The 18,066-nt window shown below is 33.3% G+C and overlaps 1 protein-coding gene across 1 annotated transcript; it reads right to left on the minus strand.

Annotated features, from left to right (window-relative positions):
• Positions 1-167: 167 nt before the first annotated feature.
• LOC132698354 (proton-coupled amino acid transporter 2-like) lies at positions 168-17,879 on the minus strand. Its single transcript, XM_060664362.1, has 9 exons — positions 17,751-17,879; positions 14,021-14,122; positions 12,797-12,934; positions 7,452-7,602; positions 4,932-5,141; positions 3,818-4,090; positions 3,388-3,566; positions 3,152-3,324; positions 168-1,117 (listed from the first exon to the last, which is right to left on the minus strand). Exons 2-9 carry the CDS (start codon positions 14,119-14,121, stop codon positions 867-869), a joined length of 1,476 nt encoding a protein of 491 aa, XP_060520345.1. The 5' UTR covers position 14,122; positions 17,751-17,879; the 3' UTR covers positions 168-866.
• Between the last annotated feature and the right edge of the window lie 187 nt (positions 17,880-18,066).

Here is an 18,066-nt window from a genome sequence, read left to right on the forward strand (position 1 = left end):
AAGGGGAAATTTGGACTCGTTGTATAAGTAGCCCTTTCTGATGCCAGCTTGTTCGTATGGTTGGTACTCATCTAGTTTTACGTTAAAATGAAAAAAAAAAAAACATTTTTCCTTAATACCTATGATAATTTAGCCGATTGTATTCATTTTACGAAATAAAACCCACATTCTCTCAAAGAAGTCATTTTATTGTAAAAGACATAAACTCCTTTAAAAAAATGTATGTAAAAAGTATCACAAATTGTTTTAAAGTCTAACGAAATCTACAAAAAATAAGTAAAACTAATAGTATAATGAGGTACCTAAGGGTAATATGGCCCGGAAGAACATATGGTCCACACTCTGTTTCTTCTGCTGAGTATTCTATTAAAAAATAGTCAACTCGCATACAATTCAACAACATCAACATACCTTAAGACCGATGCAGTTTGCATTTTCTTAATACTGAATATTAATGCTGCACCTCAAATGTTCAGGAAAGACATTGGTATCACTGAATACGCCTGAAAGTGCCTCCGTCAATATGCAGCTGGTCGTACGAAAAGTTTTCGGTCCATAATAGACAATTTTTAAAAATAAATTTATTGGTTTTGCGTTTTCAGAAACGTTGAATCAGAATGTATCTTTATTTATGTTATTCGCTCATCAAGAACTACTAATAATACTTTTACGGTAAGTAATACATTTCAACGCTGGCCATATTACCCCATTACCTATGGTAATACTTTATACCATATGCAATGTACATGTAATAAATTACACTCTCACTCGTTTCAAAGTGTCGTTTTTTCTCGTCGTAGTTGTGGCTCGCCTACCAACGCAAGTTCCATTTATTGTCAACTTCCAGGGTTAGCAGCGCAGATCTCCTAACTCTCGCCTGATCCAAAAGCCTTTACTATTGCGGAAATACTTTCGTAACCTCCCGTGAGCGTTCCGAGAGCTCCTATGAAAATAATGATCGAATCTTTGATCAATACGAATTTGGTTAGCCGATTGAAACCGCTTGCGCAAACGATGTCTATGATGGCCGGGAATATTAGCGCCAGTGCCGAACTGCTGACCGCCCCCACCAGCGATATAAAAAGACCCAGGAATGGAATAGCTTCCGCCAGAATAACTAAAAAAAATTATTTCGAATGAATTATTTGTACCAGAACAGTCGATTTCACACACATTCATTGAGTTCTTAAGTGGAAGGTCTCTCTTATGACTGCATAAGTGTAGGGTAGTTCCTTTAAGGAATTTAGATAATTATAGATCTATTTAATACAAATTTTTAAACGATCATTAAATGATTAAATCCCACTTAAGAACTATACACTCTTTTGAAATCTTTGTTTATGGATCGATTTTGATAATTTTTTTTGTTGGATAGATCTCTCAAAGATTAACTAAAACCTTGTTTTGCTTATTGCTCCAATTTAAAGTCATGGTCATGGTGAGAGAGAGAGAGAAAGAGAAAGAAAGAAGTAGTATTAGGGATTTAAAAAAATAATAAATTGGCAACGAATTCTTACTCAGGAGTACTTAGAACCCAACCATAGCAATTTCTACAATGTTCCAATGCAGCGTATTTCAAATATCGTTTACGCCCCACTTAATGCTGTACATCTTATGTTATTGGTACTAATTTTTGGTGTCAAATATTAAGAAGGGCTATTAGGGGTAGGATTCTTTAAGAATTCTTATTCAGGACTACATAAAACTTAGCTAATTTCCATGAAGTTCGCCGACTCAATTTTTTGAAGCGGAAAATCGAGAAGCACTTTTAGAGATTTTTTCAAATTGAAAATGACAACAGATTCGTATTCAGGACTACCTAAAAGTAACTAGAGTAATGTCCAAAGTTTTTAATCTTAAAAAAAAAATAAATATTGTATACTTTGTAAATAAATAACGATTATATTGTAAGTGATTTTAAGATCTTAGAAATTTTAATTATACAAATTTCAAAAATAATGATAAAAAATACTTTTTAAAATAACAGCTTTAATAAATCTTAGTATTGGAAAGGTATAATATGAACAAAATTAAAATATATATTAGCAAGTGAATTACCCATGGCGAACACAGGAAACAGCATGTCGACGTCAATCAGTTTGGATATTTCTGTTATTTTCATTATTAGATGAGAATAAAAAATCCTTTTTAATTAAAAAATACAGCGTTGCAAAGTATGTTTAGTTCATATCTAATCCTCTCTAATCATATTTAATTTTAAGAAAATCGTTAGTATCTTTCACTGAAATCTATTCAACAAAATTGAATTATTAAAATACTTAACAGAACCCTGTATGCAAACTTCATGGAAATTAGTGTATTCAGCATTTATGTAGTTTTACTGCGTTTATGAGAGATCTATCCAAGAAAAAAAAAATGAAAATCAAATCATAATCACAGATTTTACAACGATGCACATCCTTAAACGATATTTCAAATACTTTAGTAAAAGGATTATAAAAATTGCTATAGTTTCGTTTTAAGTACACCTGAATAAGAATTTGCTGCCAATTTATTTATTTTTAATCCCAAATAGTACTTTACTCTTCCCTTTCTCTTTTGTTAAATAGCCTCAGTTTGTCTCAGTTAAAGCAATAAGCAAAACAAGGTTTTAGTGCAGTTTTCAGAGATCTGTACAACAACAAAAAATTATCAAGACCAAACCATAAACAAACATAAACAAAGATTTTACAAGGGTGTACAGTTTTTAACTAGGACACACTGTTTAAAAATGAACACGTAAAAAACAACAATCTCCATTATTAGCCACTTTTCTCTATAGCAAATTTGGTTAACTCTTCTATAACGCCCGTGTCAATCCAGTTTAGGTGAAGTTCATGGATTTTTTTGTTTGTTATTTACTTAAGTATACTGGAAATATTACGTTAAAGTTGTGGTGTCCAAGGCCAAGGAATCAAGATCCTGACATTTTGCATAGGATAAGTTGAAAATATTAAATAAAATTATTTTTTTATAAATAATCAAGATGCATGCAATAATTATTATTAGAATAAACAAATTATAGCTTGTTTTTAAAAGTCCATTCATTAAAAAATACTAACCCAAACTAACGACAAAACCAGTGGATTTAATTGACCTCACCCCTCATTTAAGAAATATAAAAAATAATAGTATTGAAGGAAATACTTACAAGTAACCAATACAAGTAATGATCTGAAAGCTAGTTCAGCAAAAACTGGGTATTTCACAGGTCCCAAAAAGGCCGCGACATTCGGCCAAATAATCTCGACGGCTATATAAAACTGCAAAGCGTACGTCAGCAGTATCGCGCATGGTATGACAACTTTGACACATTGGGCAAGGCTAAAATATAAAAACACAGCAGTTGGATTTCTTCTTCCATTCCACATAGCTTTTAGCACTCACATTTCTCCTGCAGGGAGATTAAGAGTCACACTTCCTTGAATATCGTCTCCATATTTGAGGAAACTCAAGCATCCGACCACTATGTACATTGTGGTGACGGCTACCATGCCAACGTTAAGTACCCCGAACGGTTTGCTAAACTTGGCGGGTTCTTTCATTTCGTTTTGTAATGGCAATACCTAAGAAAAAAGAATCACTTAATGCTATGTTGGATTTGGCACAGCCGTTCATTTGCTAGACTACTAAAGTCATTCTACATAAATAAAATTATGTCAAAAATACGGGAGAAACAGTATTTTTCTTGCTAGTACCATAAAATGGGATTTTTTGGTGATTTTCGATTAAAGATATATTTGCGAATATGTGAAAAATTCTATAGAACAGTGACAGTCAAACAACAAACAAACCAGGACTCGCTTGAAACACTTACCAATCCGATTCCTTCGAAGGCGTAAATTGCAGTGCCGAAAAACAGAGGCAGTTGCTTCCAATCGGCAATGTAGTCCCTTTGCGAAACGGGAGGAATATCTTGGCTCGCATAATAGAGTACGATTAGCATTCCGACTACCATTAGACCGTTTGCTAACGTCGAAAATGGCGCCAGATACTTCAGGTTTCGTATTAGAGCGGTCAACAATATCGGCAGCAAAATAATTGCCATATGGAAGTGAACATCCAGGACGTAGCCATAGTAGTCCAGGATCTTAAATTAGGAAAACCACAAAAAAAATTAATTGAAAGTAATATGAAATATAAGTAAATCAGATTTGATTTGATTTGATTTATGAAAACGGAAATAACAATTTATGTGTAATAAATTTGTGTATTTTTTTATTAAACACCAAATATTTTTCGCCAAAACAATCAGGCAAGTTACGGAATTTTTGTTTAACAATTATTTCGTTAATATTATTATTACTTATACATAAACGAAAAATGAGTTATATCTTCGCCGGTCATCAAGACCCTGCCAACTATTTATACATGAGATAAGAAAGTTGTAATCATTTTGTGGGACACTGCATCATTTCATAATTAAAACTATTATCCGCACTTTTCAAAATTAAACAACACCCTACATTCAGTAATGAAGATATCAAAATGCGGCGTTGTTTCATCGACACGTAAGTTGATTTTGCTCTACCTACTTTAAGTACAATTACAATCACCATTAAAATAATGGAGTTAGCGAGTTACTTTCATATCAGGTTTCAGGAGACGAACAAAAGCGAATGGCAATGTCATTATCTACGTTGGTGAGTTTATGCAATTGCCCTTGAAACAGTAATCATGGAAAAATTTATTTGAAGTGTTTATTGTGTTGAAGTGCACTTACAAAACGTGCAAAACTTATGAATAGATAAAGAATGTCCAATAAGCACAGCATAACCAGCGCAAATAAACACTCTGCGCAATAATTAAGGATCACAAACTGTGAATTTGTTGTAGAACTTTGATCACTAGTTTTGGCTAATTTTTACTAAACATGTGTAAGGTTTGAATCAAATAACTATTTCGAAAAAATTAACATTCCAAGAATATACCTGCTTGATATTTTCCGAAATAAATACGAAATAAACGCAGCAGAATCCGAGCTGCGTGACACAGAGGAATACGTTTACTATCCTCTTCATAGTCTTCGCCAGCCATTGGGTTTTGGACGGTCCGTTAGCGAAACACAGCTCAACTGTTTCCGCAAAGTCCGGGCTGACCTTTAGTTGTTTCTCCTCAGTTAAGTTCTTGGCGGCTGATAACTGCAAACGCAGAAGGTCGCAGTGAATTTTCCGTGATCAAATAAATAACAGTGAAAATAATGTAAAAACACAATGTGTTCAACAGGTTGTGCCAAAAAATTCGGAATAACTTTGTTATAGTATTTCTTTGAATCAACATACTGAGTGTTTTTAGTAAAAAGAGTAAGTTTATTAAAATTGATATTTCCAATGAGACCAATAATGTAAGTAAAAATAAGTAATCCATTGGTGGCGAAAGGAAATAAATATTGTGGTCTAACAATAATTTTTTTTTAAAACTTCCTAAAAACTGGTATTTCACATCGTTAATAATTATTACGTATATGTGTACCTACACCACTAAATTAGTCGTTATTGCAAAATTACATTATTATTTTGCCTACGAGCTACACCAAACAGGATGTTAACAATTTCGGAATTTATCAGATTTGCGGCAATTCTCAGCTACTTTTCTAAACCGACTCTCCCGTCTACTTATTAACTCTTTTATTGGTTCATTTTTTCGGCAAATAACAATTCCGACCTTGACTTACTGGCTTTGTTCCGCGACAGTTTAAGTAGTTTTCTCTGAAGTCGCAGTTTTTCATAAAGTTTTGCGTGCCTGGCAAGGTTCTGAGTAAAACAATTAACATTACGTCAATACTTGAAAAGTATCGGCCCTTGAATTCACAGATAGCCTTGACTACTGGTAATTGCGACAAATTTTATTGATTATCATTTGCAATTTCAATACTACTCAAGTGATTATTCAATTCAAATCAACTATTTAACATATCTAAGGCGACGAATATGAATTTTCTATGCTATTGCCTAAGGGCGCATAACGTCTTAAATACACTCACATATAAAATGCTGTTATGTGCATAAACAGGTAATCAAGCCGGATAAATCCGGTTCCTGTCGTTCATTGGAAAAAGCTATTATAACGCTATTAAAATATTTTAATTACGCCATGTTTACATAAAGTACACAGGACGTCCAGAAACGATTTTCAACTTCGATCGACCAGTCGGGATTGCATTTTATAGTGCAGTATAATGTAAAATGAAAAACTATCTATATTTTAAAATCTGTGCAAAAAGTCCAATTCTTATGTTTTTGGTTGCAGTGTTTAGATTGAATCCAAATTTAGATTGAATCCAAATTAAAAACATCATTTCTGCTGAAAATTAACCGTACAATTAATTGGCTACCTGTTCTATGCAATATAATCAAACTGTTTACCATATTGGCAATAAAAATTATCAACCGTCGAAGTTAACGCAAAAACTCACGTTGACTACAACCTTCAACGTCCCCGTTTTTCCTTATCAACATTAGCATTGCTAATCGTTTGTTGCTCATTACTGTATTGCTTAAATGCCACAGACAATTTGCTGCTTTCCCCGCCTTTTGGATTTCCCAGTTTGCGCCGCCAGAATGCTATGTTGACTATAACATTAAATATGCCTATGCTGATAACACTAAGCACTCTCGCAGCCAACATCAAAGAGTGCTGAGAAGCAACTTTCATTTTTGTGTCGTTCAACAGTCAACGTGGTTGCAGTCTATTTGACAATTTTCAGTTTGGATGTCGAATTTTTGGGGCAATATTTTGTCATAATATGCCCAAATTCCATTAATTTTTAGCGGGAATCGGATTAAATGTGCGGTGGCCAGTGGCTAAAAAGAAAATGGCGCAGAGTGTCATCAGCCTCCGAATTTTTAGCAGTTAATTAAATAACATGTAAAATTTTGCTACCAAAGTTCAGATTAACCAATAAATTTGATTAGATTGGGTTTTACAAATTAATTTTTTGTAATTAAAAAAAAACAGTAAAATAGCCATTTAAAAGAATTTTCCCTTGGAGATGAAAAAACAAATAAAAAAAGAAAAATTTGGGGATAATATAAGATTTCATTATGCAAAATTTGGAGTTAAAATAAGTATTTTCAATTAGAGGTAATAGAGGAATTCTATATCAACATGTGTGAAAAATTAATCAAAATTAGCGCTTTATCAGGCACCATATAAATCTAGAGTACTTTTTACTTTTATAGTACTAATATTATTTACAGACTTCTTGGGGCATAGTGGAGACAAATCTATTTTGGTTTTCGTTTAATGTTACAGTTACGAGAAGCGAACCATTTCATCGAAAAAAAATATCTCGAATATTAGTGTTTGCAACGGTTATTCCCCTGTGACCAAATCATAAGCATAATTAAGCGGGAAACACTAAAGCCAAGTTCAAGGCTAGCAAGTTACTGAGTGGCCGTTGAATTTGATGGACACATAAAGCTTAAAATTTAACTTCGATGGTTACTTACCAGCAAATGTTGACAGTGGGTACACATGACCCCAAGAATTAGGATGACCACTGGACCGACGATTATACCGGCATTTCTTATAGCGTCACCCATTGCGAAAATTCCCGATCCTACGTTTCCTTTAAGTAAGTGCATAAGCGATTCGACGAATCTGCAAGATCAAAAATATTTGGCTTACGGCAGCTGTTTACTATTTATTACCAATTAGATTTTGTTATTTGGTAAGTCAAAGATTCAAATAACAAGACGAATAAATTCAATTTTCGTTATAATGTCAGCAGGTTTGACATCCGTCAGTATACATACAGGGTGATATAAACAGAACTTTATTTCCAAGATCAGGATGTCATGTCTGGCATAGTTTTTGAGATGATTTAATTGTGTAATACCTCGGAAAGTGTATCACCCTCAAGGTATTGATAGAGGCAAATATTGACATCGTCGTGGGTACAATTTCCATTCATTATTTTTAAAATTGTAGGAAGAAACAAAAAAAACTGAAATGTAAACGGGGCTTCTGCTAATAATAATATAATAATAATAAGAAAAAAAAGTTACTATGAGCAAAAAATGTTAGTCAGATAATCAAAATAAAACTGCTTGATCTATTGTGTCTGAGTGGAAGGAATAAACGGCCAAAGAATTTTGAGATTAAAAGCAATGATAATATTATTAAGGAATCGCATTAGCCACTTCCATGAACAACTTTTTTATAGAAGCTCCTATTAAAATAGTTCACAAAATTAAGAAGTCATCTAAAATTCTCTGGCTCTGGTGGTGTGCCTATTGACCTCTTTGATAAATGCATCATTAGTAGAGCGAGTTTTTCCTACAGCCCTAAAAATTTCTCGTGTGATTCCCATCTTTAAAAATGGCGACAGGCACTCTGCAGAAAATTATCGTCCAATAGCAATCACATCATGCTTTGATAAAATATTTGAATACGTCATGCTTGACCCATTTACCGATTTTTTAAGTAAAAACAAAATTTTGGCACGTCTTCAGAAGAGGTAGATCAACCCAAACAGCGATTCATTCCTTTTTGGAGCATGCTATCAACCATATTGAGTCTGGAGAGCACCCTGAAAGGATATTTTGTGATCGTAGCATAGCGTTTGACTGTATAAACTACGAAATTCTTTTGAAAAGGATAAAACACTACGGAATTCGTGGAATAGGTCTGAACTGGTTTGGATCATTTTAAAGAGCAACTTGTGTCAAATTAAAAATCTCCAAAAAGTCAAATAGGTCGATAGATGCGCACCGCAAGGTACAGTGCTTGGCACTTGGCATCATTTTTATCAATCAATCAACGAACTCTTTTCGAATGTCCAAAAAACAAGGGTACTAATATTCAAACGTCCATTTTTAGAACTCGACGAAACCCTATCTTCGGAAACTTAATGCAAATTACTTTTGTCAATTTATTACACGGATTGTATTCTAAATATGTGGGAAAATAAAGATATTATTGTCCTATTTGTGCTTAAAGCTTTGCTAAAAAATGTTACCTTTTATTTGCATTTCAATTGATATATATAATACACTTAGGAGCACGTTCCTCACCTCAAAATAAGTTCATTCAAGATTTGAAGATTCGGGGAGTCAAAGTTTCATTTTTTTGTTTTTTTTGTTTATGAATAAAATTTTAAAAATAATAAATTGCAATTTGGTACAGCTCATACAATTTGAAAACTCAATAATTGAATGTATTAGGTGGTTTGGAGGTGGTAGTTAATCTTTCTCCAACTTTTTTTTTAGATTCTCCGCTCATTTTAGAAACTTGTTGAATTCGAGTCAAATGTGAAAAACTTGGAAAATGCCTTAAATATTGAGTGCATTAGATGCATCAAATTTCAGTTCATTGAAGTATGAAAAATTAAAAAAAAATCAGAATTTTTTCGTAAATTTGACACTCTTTATCTCGAAAGCTAATCTCCTAAAGTGAACTGAATTTCTCCTCACTTTATTTCGAATGTCCAACTAATCTATATTTCCATTCAGTAAACAATATCGAAAAAGGGTTTCAAAAATAACGGTTTTATCACAAACAAATAATTTTTCTCAAATATTTCGAAATCGGAATGGTTTAAAAATATTCAATATATTAACAGCTTTACAAAAAGCAAAGAGCAAAAGGTTGCGCAAAATAATTGGAGCTCTACCGTCAAAATTCTTTCACTCTGTAGATATTCAAAAAGCTGTAAATAATGACTTTTTAAAGTATATTAGTTATATCAAATTTTAGTTCATTATTATCAAAATTGTGCTAAAAAACTTGAAAAACACAAAGAACCATGAAAGTCTGACACCATCTTCGTCACAAAGCATTTTAGGATCCATGTAATGGGTGTTTTTTTTCGATGTATAGAACTTTAAGTTGGCATTACTGTTCAAGATGGCGACCGATTTAACAGCTATCTAGTGATTTATTCTCAGTTTGATTTGGCAATTCATCATGAATGGACTCACGCCTGAACAACGCTTGCAAATACTGCAATTTTATTTCGAAAATAATGGTTCTGTGCGGAATATGTATCGCGCACTACGTCCATTTTATCATCGACAAAATCGTCCATCAGAGCAGTTAATTCGATTAACCAAGGAACGTTTTTGCACCACGTTTACTTTTATCGATAACTCGCATCCCCAGAGACGCCGTACGGTGAGTACAGAAGAAGCTATTGCTGCTGTAGAGCGTAGCATTGAGGAAGACCCGAATGAGTCCATCCGCCATCGAGCACAGGAATTTGATCTGTGTCCGTCCACTTTATGGAAGATTTTGCGGAAGGATTTTGGTTTACGTGCTTACAAAATCCAACTCGTGCAAGAATTGAAGCCGAACGATCATCCAGTAAGGCGTAAATTCGTCGAATCGGCCCAAAACAAAATTGCCGTTGTTCCCGATTTTCATAAGCGAATTTTGTTTAGCGTGAAGCGCACTTCTGGTTGAATGGCTACGTCAACAAACAAAACTGACGCATTTGGAGCGAAGCTAATCCTCAAGTGTATGTCGAAACACCGTTACATCCAGAAAAACTGACTGTTTGGTGCGCTTTATGGGGTGGTGGAATCATTGGTCCGAACTTCTTCAAAAACGATGATGGCCAGAAGGTTACAGTCAATGGTGATCATTCCCCAATTGAATAACCATGATGTCCAGGAGATGTGGTTTCAACCAGACGGCGCAACATGTCACACAGCTCGTGCCACAATCGATTTATTGAAAGACACGTTTGGTGACCGCCTAATTTCAAGTTTCATACCTGTGAATTGGCCTCCAAGATCTTGTGATTTAACACCGCTAGACTACTTTCTGTGGGACTATGTAAAGTCATTGGTCTATGCGGATAAGCCACAAACGCTTGACCATTTGGAAGACAACATTCGCCGTGTTATTGCCGATATACGGCCACAAATGTTGGAAAAAATCATCGAAAATTGGACGTCCAGATTGGACTACATCCGCGCCAGCCGTGACGGTCATATGCCAGAAATCATATTTAAAATGTAATGCCACAAGATTATCTTTCGGAAAAATAAAATTCATGTCAAACGAATAATCCATCGTTGTTTTATTGCAACTTAAAGTTCTATACATCGAAAAAAAAAACACCCTTTATATATGATTTTTTTTCTTATTTTCAATTGTTGAATGTAAATGTATTTCGATTGTTAGAAAAACATGCCCGGTTGTATAACGTATTTTCGGTTCGCTGCTTGGGAGATATTTTGTCTATTTTTCTTTGAAAAGCTTTAATTCCCAGGAATTATTTTAATTATATACCCAATTGTGCGCATAATTCGACATGCTAACGCGGTGTGCAAATGCGGAAAATTCGATTCATTAGCGACATTGGTAAAAATATTTCTCACGTTATTGGCACAACTCATTACGGCTATTGTTCGAGGTATGCTTAAAGTGCGCATTTTTTTCGCATTCCTTTCAGATTAGGCAAGATCGACAATGAAGTCTTTCGATTTAACAAAACCTACTTAGGACCGGATCTTCAATACTATTGTAGGCAAAACTTCAAATTGAGTAATTCGTTACGTTGTATTCCAACCGAAAAACATGAACCAATCCTAAGTTCGAGTTAATTAAAGCACAGTACGATGAAATTTAAGGATCGTAAAATTAATACGACAATGGAAATAATTGCAGAGAATTGGCAAAAAGCTGCCAGTCTATGATGTTATCAAAAAAGAAAAAAAAATGATAACAGGGTTGATCGAACGCTTTCAACATAATATCAACAGATGAAGACAGTTTTTAACATGAAGAAAAATATGACTTTTACAATATAATTCAACTAAAATATAAAAAAATATAAAGGCACCGTACGTGTGTCAAAATATGATCGGAAACGCAGTACCTATACTATAATTTTTATTTTCTATCAATTTTGATAATATTTGGTAATTTTTTGATAATATTTGTTAAAATAAAATTTCGTTTATTTTTGTTGTGTCCCCTCCGCAAACATTTCTTGTATTGGATGTCATTATTTTTGAACAGATAATAAAAATAATAATAGTGTTTATTGAGATGTTTTTAATTATTGTAAAAAAATTACCAATATACCAATATAAACTAAATATACTTTCATTAAATCTCAAAAGGCGAAATCTAGCATAAGATCTTGATCAAAGTTAATAATAATAAGAGTCTAAATTTTATTATTTCTAGAATAATAGTTTGTTTAGTACAACGACTTTTACAAATTCAACAAATGGGCATTAATTTTTTTCCTGAATACTAAGACTGGAATGGATTCAAAATATTTATTATCAATATATAAGTAGATATAGATTTATCATGCAAGAGCTGAAACGAATTCAAAATATATGTTATCATTATATTGTTAAATTAACAGCGTTCAAATGCATACAAGAAGTACGTTGGTAAAAAATCACCTTAAATATAAGGGGTACGGTGCTGAATAAACGAACCGACCATATGCTAAAAATTGATAAACTTCAATGCCACATTAACAAATTCTCATAAAATATTGGATGTCTTATGACTCTACACCGAAGTAGAATATAGTGACTGTGCCAAATTATATTCAATTACACTTGCCAGGTTTGGAAAACATTAACAAAAAGTAATCTTAAAAAGTTGTGGACACCAATTTATAAGAACTTCCACGCCTTTTTCAGTCAATGGTTAAAATTTTAACTTCCCATTTCAAGACACCCTGTATATACAAGCCGCAATGTCCCGAAGAACTTCTTTTAATAAACAATTTAATATTTCGTAAAGAGATTTCATCCGTTCCGAAAAAAATAAAAAACTAAAATAAGGTAATAACACAAACTTAGTCATTACCTATCCTACTTACGACGTCGGGTGTTCGACGGGCATTCCGTGCCCGTGCGCGCCGCCACTGCCAGGAACTTTATCCTTAGGAACTTTTTCTTCGAGCGGTATGGAGATTATGGGGTCCTTCGACTGGAAAGTCATGAAACTGTCACCATTGCTGGAATTGACAATTTGTTAGAGTGGAAATAACACGCCTTCGTAAACTCAGATGGATCAAATTAGTTCGGTTATTTCGAGGGTAAAAAGACGAAGTTGATTTGAAAAGTACGTATAAAAACGTACTTAATTAATAATGATAAAACGTTTGCAATTATATTGTACATAATTTGTATTACGGTGTTTAGATGACGAACTTCTCGATCAGTTTATTTTAACTGAAGTTTTATTTTTAACCAAAGCTTGTTATTCCAATTTACAGTTTTCCAATTTTAGATTTACAGTCTCTAACGACCCTCCCTGTGGATTTATCAGAAAAAATAGTATTCGAAGTCAAGGTGCACCCGAAGTTCATTTTTCTATGGACGCATCTATAAGTACACTTTTGAAAAAAAAAAAAATTTGTCCAAAATATTTTTAATTTGCTCCCGGGTGGTCTCTTATATAAAGTATTTTAAATATTTTTGTTTTATATACCCTCTAGTATACACAAAAACAATTCAAAAAACACATCATTTTTTAAATGTATAAGCCTTTACTTTTAGAGGCTTTAAACTAAAGATAGGGCACCCTGCAAAATACGATTTTCCTGTTAGTAATTTTTTTACAGATTTAAGCGAGCACATGTAGAGCCCGTTTTTTCCGCAAATCCCATTTCTTGCGCGATATGGGGATAAAGGAATGTGGAACCCGACGTTTCTTATGAAGTATGAACATAAGGGAATCAAAAACCTTTTTCAGGGTTGTATGTCTTGACTGCCGAGGGTAAAAAGGGACTATAACGTAATTTTGACTTAATGGCTCTGAAAACGGCTTCAGTTTCCGCCAGAGGCTCGCGCATTCTCTGCGAGCTTTTAAAAGTGCGGTTTAAATGAAATAGTTATTTTCCATAGATGTATACTATTATAATAATAGTTGTTATTTTCAATAAGTTCTCGATATACGTAAAGTTTTAAAATTTATTTTAAAATTTTGCGAATTTGTCTCTATGACGAGTTTGTCATAGAAACAAATATCTATATTAATCCGCATATCAGTGGCGTCCATTTTTATTGAAGGCTAGCACGTGTTAAGTTATCAATATTACCTTTTTTCTGAAACACAACTAGACTTCGATCCGTACCAAGGTTGGTGCGGCTGCTCACCATTACCTACGTTATACTGCTTCTCGTTAGGTTGCAAGTCCATTCTGAAATTTAAATATGTTTACATACACTTTACAGTAATGTAGATTCTATATAATTTAGCCAGCGCTCAAATAACGTTCTTTATGACCCTGGAAATCGTCAAACTGTAGTCTGGGTGTAACGACAAGGTATTTGCTTTATGATGTAACCACGTTTATCACATTGTAAAGTAACATGTGTGTAGAAGAATAAAAATTTGCTTCCATGAGAATATTTGAACTTGGATTCTTGAAAATCAGGAGAGTAGCTACTTCCTATTTTCCCAGTCAGTTAAGAAGTGCCGAGGAGCAAAGGACAAAACTGAAGATACGGCGTTCAAAACGTTTATATCATGCCGAACTTGCGGTAGACATACTTTCTTCTGGTCGTCAGACTTGTTTGCAGCAATTATCTGCCGTTTAAGTTTTTGCGCAAATTCTGTGGATTATAGGTAAAAGATCGGACCACTTTCTACCTACCGTATACCGTTCACCTCCTCATTGATAGTTGTAACAGAGTTTGTCATTGTCCGATTAAAAAATAGCCAATCATTTGGCAACCGCGGGATTTAAAAAGAAAATCTGCGTTTACGAAAAATTACATTGTTCGGATAAAAAAAATGCGGAGAGAAAGCCCGGCAAAACATATGACTTTCAATTTTGAACCAGAAGTAAATAAGAGAGGGTGTTTCAAATAACTAACTAATATCACTTCTCTTCTTTTTTGAAACATCTTTATAATTGTTTAAATTTAAAGTGTGCTATAATATAGATACAATTTAATAAGAATAAATGATTAACAAAAAAAAAGTTTTTGCTATCTTTGTGGTAACTGGACTCGTCCTTTTTGGGCACCCACGTCCATTGCGCACTTATGCCGAATTAAATGTACTTTCTATGCGTATCAGGCAACCAGTTCGGCCTGATGATTAATTTTAGCTAACAGTGCTTCGAGCGAAATAGAACTGAAGCATTATGAAATACCACATGGTTGATAACTGAATGAGGCGGAAGAAAAGAATGAAGGTTTTGGTTAAAATTGCGTCAGGCGACCTTACCTGTTTGTTTATTTTTAAAAAATTGGCGGATAGTTTTGCTACGGGCGCTTTAAAGTGGGCGGAAATGGTTACGGTTTTATAAATATTTTGCCATCAATTTAATTTAAATTTGTCAGAAATATTCACAAAAGTGGATACCATGCAGAAATTAATAATTTTCATTTTCTTTTATTATTTATTATATATTAATTAATTTATTTTTTCGAGCATAAACACCATTAAGTAGAATAGAGTAGAATGTGAATTATTTAGTTCCTATGAACAATACAATGTAGCTTAGTATCTATAATTTAACACGCAAAATATTACCTGAGGACAAACTTTTAAAAATATTAATTTAAGAAATAAATTTTAAAAAACTATATATCGAAAATCAAATCAAATCATTCTATTCTATATTTCCATCGATTTTTTTGAAATTATTATTATTTTCGTTTAGTCAAAAGATTTTAATATTGTTTTAAAACTTTTTTTGAGGTTTACTGTTAAGTCGCTATTTATTTGAAATAGTTCAGTTAGACATTCTAACTGAGTATTAGGTACCAATGCCTAATCTGATAGCTGCTCTTGTAAGGTAAATATTTTTCCAGAATATCTTGAAATTCCAATATCTTTGTCTTATATTTCTTAACAGAAACGTGAATTTAACTTGGCTGCTGGATAATCAACATAGCCTTATATAGAGTTTTGGTCATTTTTGACAATTTTTAACAAAATTGGTTAGAAGATTGTTAAAATATTAACGAAAAAACATTTTTTTTTTAATTTGCTTTTTGTACATTGCAATTCAAACCGTTCTCTGTTCCGTGGTAGATATCGTCTTCATGATTTTTAATTCTGACTTGAACGAACTTAAGAATCTCGAAGCATTAGCGAAACTGAGAAATAATTCGAAGGTAAACGTATACGCTCATGGACCTTGTACCAGTTACCGCGATAGCAGGTTCGTCTGAATTTATTTAGCAATCACAATGTCAAAATTTTGCAAAACGATCTGACGTCCGATGCGTAGGTAAGTGTTTGTCAGGAACCCGTCTGCACGCAATCGCGAACATGAACCACTCAAAATATTGGGGCATGAACCTTGATAAGCAGTGAGTGTACTCTAAAGATTTGCCGATACGAATTTTTGTTTATCAACTTTGTCGTAGCCTGCATTCCTGCGGCGGGAAACTTTCAACGCCTGAGAAACCTTGAAACTTCTTCCCTTGGATTCTCAATCTAAGTAAATTTTTCGGAGGCAGGAATTTAGAAGCTAGTGGATGGTAAAAATAATTGCATTAAAATAACTAAACAGAAGGTCTCAGTATTAACAGTTGCAAGAGATTCGATCTGTTCATATTTTAAATTATAACCGATAGTAAAGGTACAAGCATCAACTCGAGAGAAGTGAATGATTTCCTAATTTAATTTCAAGGTGTTATGCAGCCAACTGTAAACGTTTAATTGAATTTGATTGGTTTTGGAGTAATATTTAACAAAACCTGATTTTTATTAAGTATAGATACGAGTTTTGTAACCGCCATCTCAAGAAATCTAGGGTCTCTATAAAAATCCAAAATCAATAACAGAATTCTTAGACAAATATTTCGTAACACTGAAGTTTCACCTGACCTTCTATAATATTTCAATAGTGGGAAATGATATTACAATCAAATTACTAACTAATTTGTGTTTACTTCATTAAGGTAAAAGTGGTTAAAATGGCCTAATGAGCTGTATTGTGACCGCTAAAGAATTTGTGTATTTCTTTTTTATATATTAACTGCTTCTAATTCCCCAGTATTGTTATTATACTTTTCATGTACCCATTTAAAGTAATCGAGGGCAACATGAATACTTGGAGTGTTTTTAAACATTAGAAGACGTCTTTCTAGTGAATCGGGTTCTTATTGGAAACGACTGCAAAAAGTTTTTCGGAAGCAACAAGAATCAATCATTGCACCTGTAACGGTTGTCAGGCCAAACACTCTGTATAACCAGCCGGAGTTAATATTATATGGATCATTAAATTATATTTTCACAGTAAAGACATAAATAAAAAAAAATCTTTTAAGGATTACTTTCCATAAGCGTTATGTTTGTTTTATGAAGCAAAAATTTTCTTACATAAGTGGGTAAATCAAATAAGAGCTTTAATTCACTTAAAGTTCAAACCAACACATGAACAATATATACATAATGCCAACTAAGTGTTTACATTCAACTAGAGTAAAATTCTATTTTACCTATTAAAAATCTCGAGCGGAGATTTAAAAAAATTAGATTTTTTATTTATTTATTTAATCAAATAAAACGAAAAGTACTTAATCTTCAAATAAAAAAACATGTAATACATATTGTTACACTTTTTCCAAGATCAGTTTTTAAAGTTATGAGAGCGCCAATGGCAAATGAGAGACTAATTGTCTGCACAGCAACGTGTAAATGATCTGCGAGAATTTTGTCAGTTGTATCGTTTCATTTCATGAACATCTGGGACGAGATTGCAGAAAAGGCAAACTTCTAATTCTAATAAATAATCAGATTAACCCGCAACAATTATCGAAAATTGTAAGCAACAAAAAGCGATCAAAAATAAATCAGGAACTTACGCGTTATTAATTTGTTTGAAATCACCAAAAACCAAATTTCAAAAAATAGGCGCGATCGTATGTCGTCCACTGAATCAGTGAATAGTACCGGTAGTTGGGTTTCGAAGCGACTGTCGCACTTGACTGACGCGGTACTTACCTTTATTCACAGTCAAACTCAATCGACAGTCAATTTAGCATCCCTCCTACTTTCATTTTTGCGCAGTGTTTTCCAAAAAACAAAAATATGTATTATTGTTATGTTGAATTTTTGTTTGCTTGCACTTGTCTTGTCACCCAACCCGATCCAAAGATAATTTTTTCAATCGTACCTGTT

This window comes from Cylas formicarius, unplaced genomic scaffold (genome assembly GCF_029955315.1).
Source record: "Cylas formicarius isolate icCylForm1 unplaced genomic scaffold, icCylForm1.1 PGA_scaffold_2__14_contigs__length_35257938, whole genome shotgun sequence".
NCBI classification, from domain to species: Eukaryota; Metazoa; Arthropoda; class Insecta; order Coleoptera; family Brentidae; genus Cylas; species Cylas formicarius.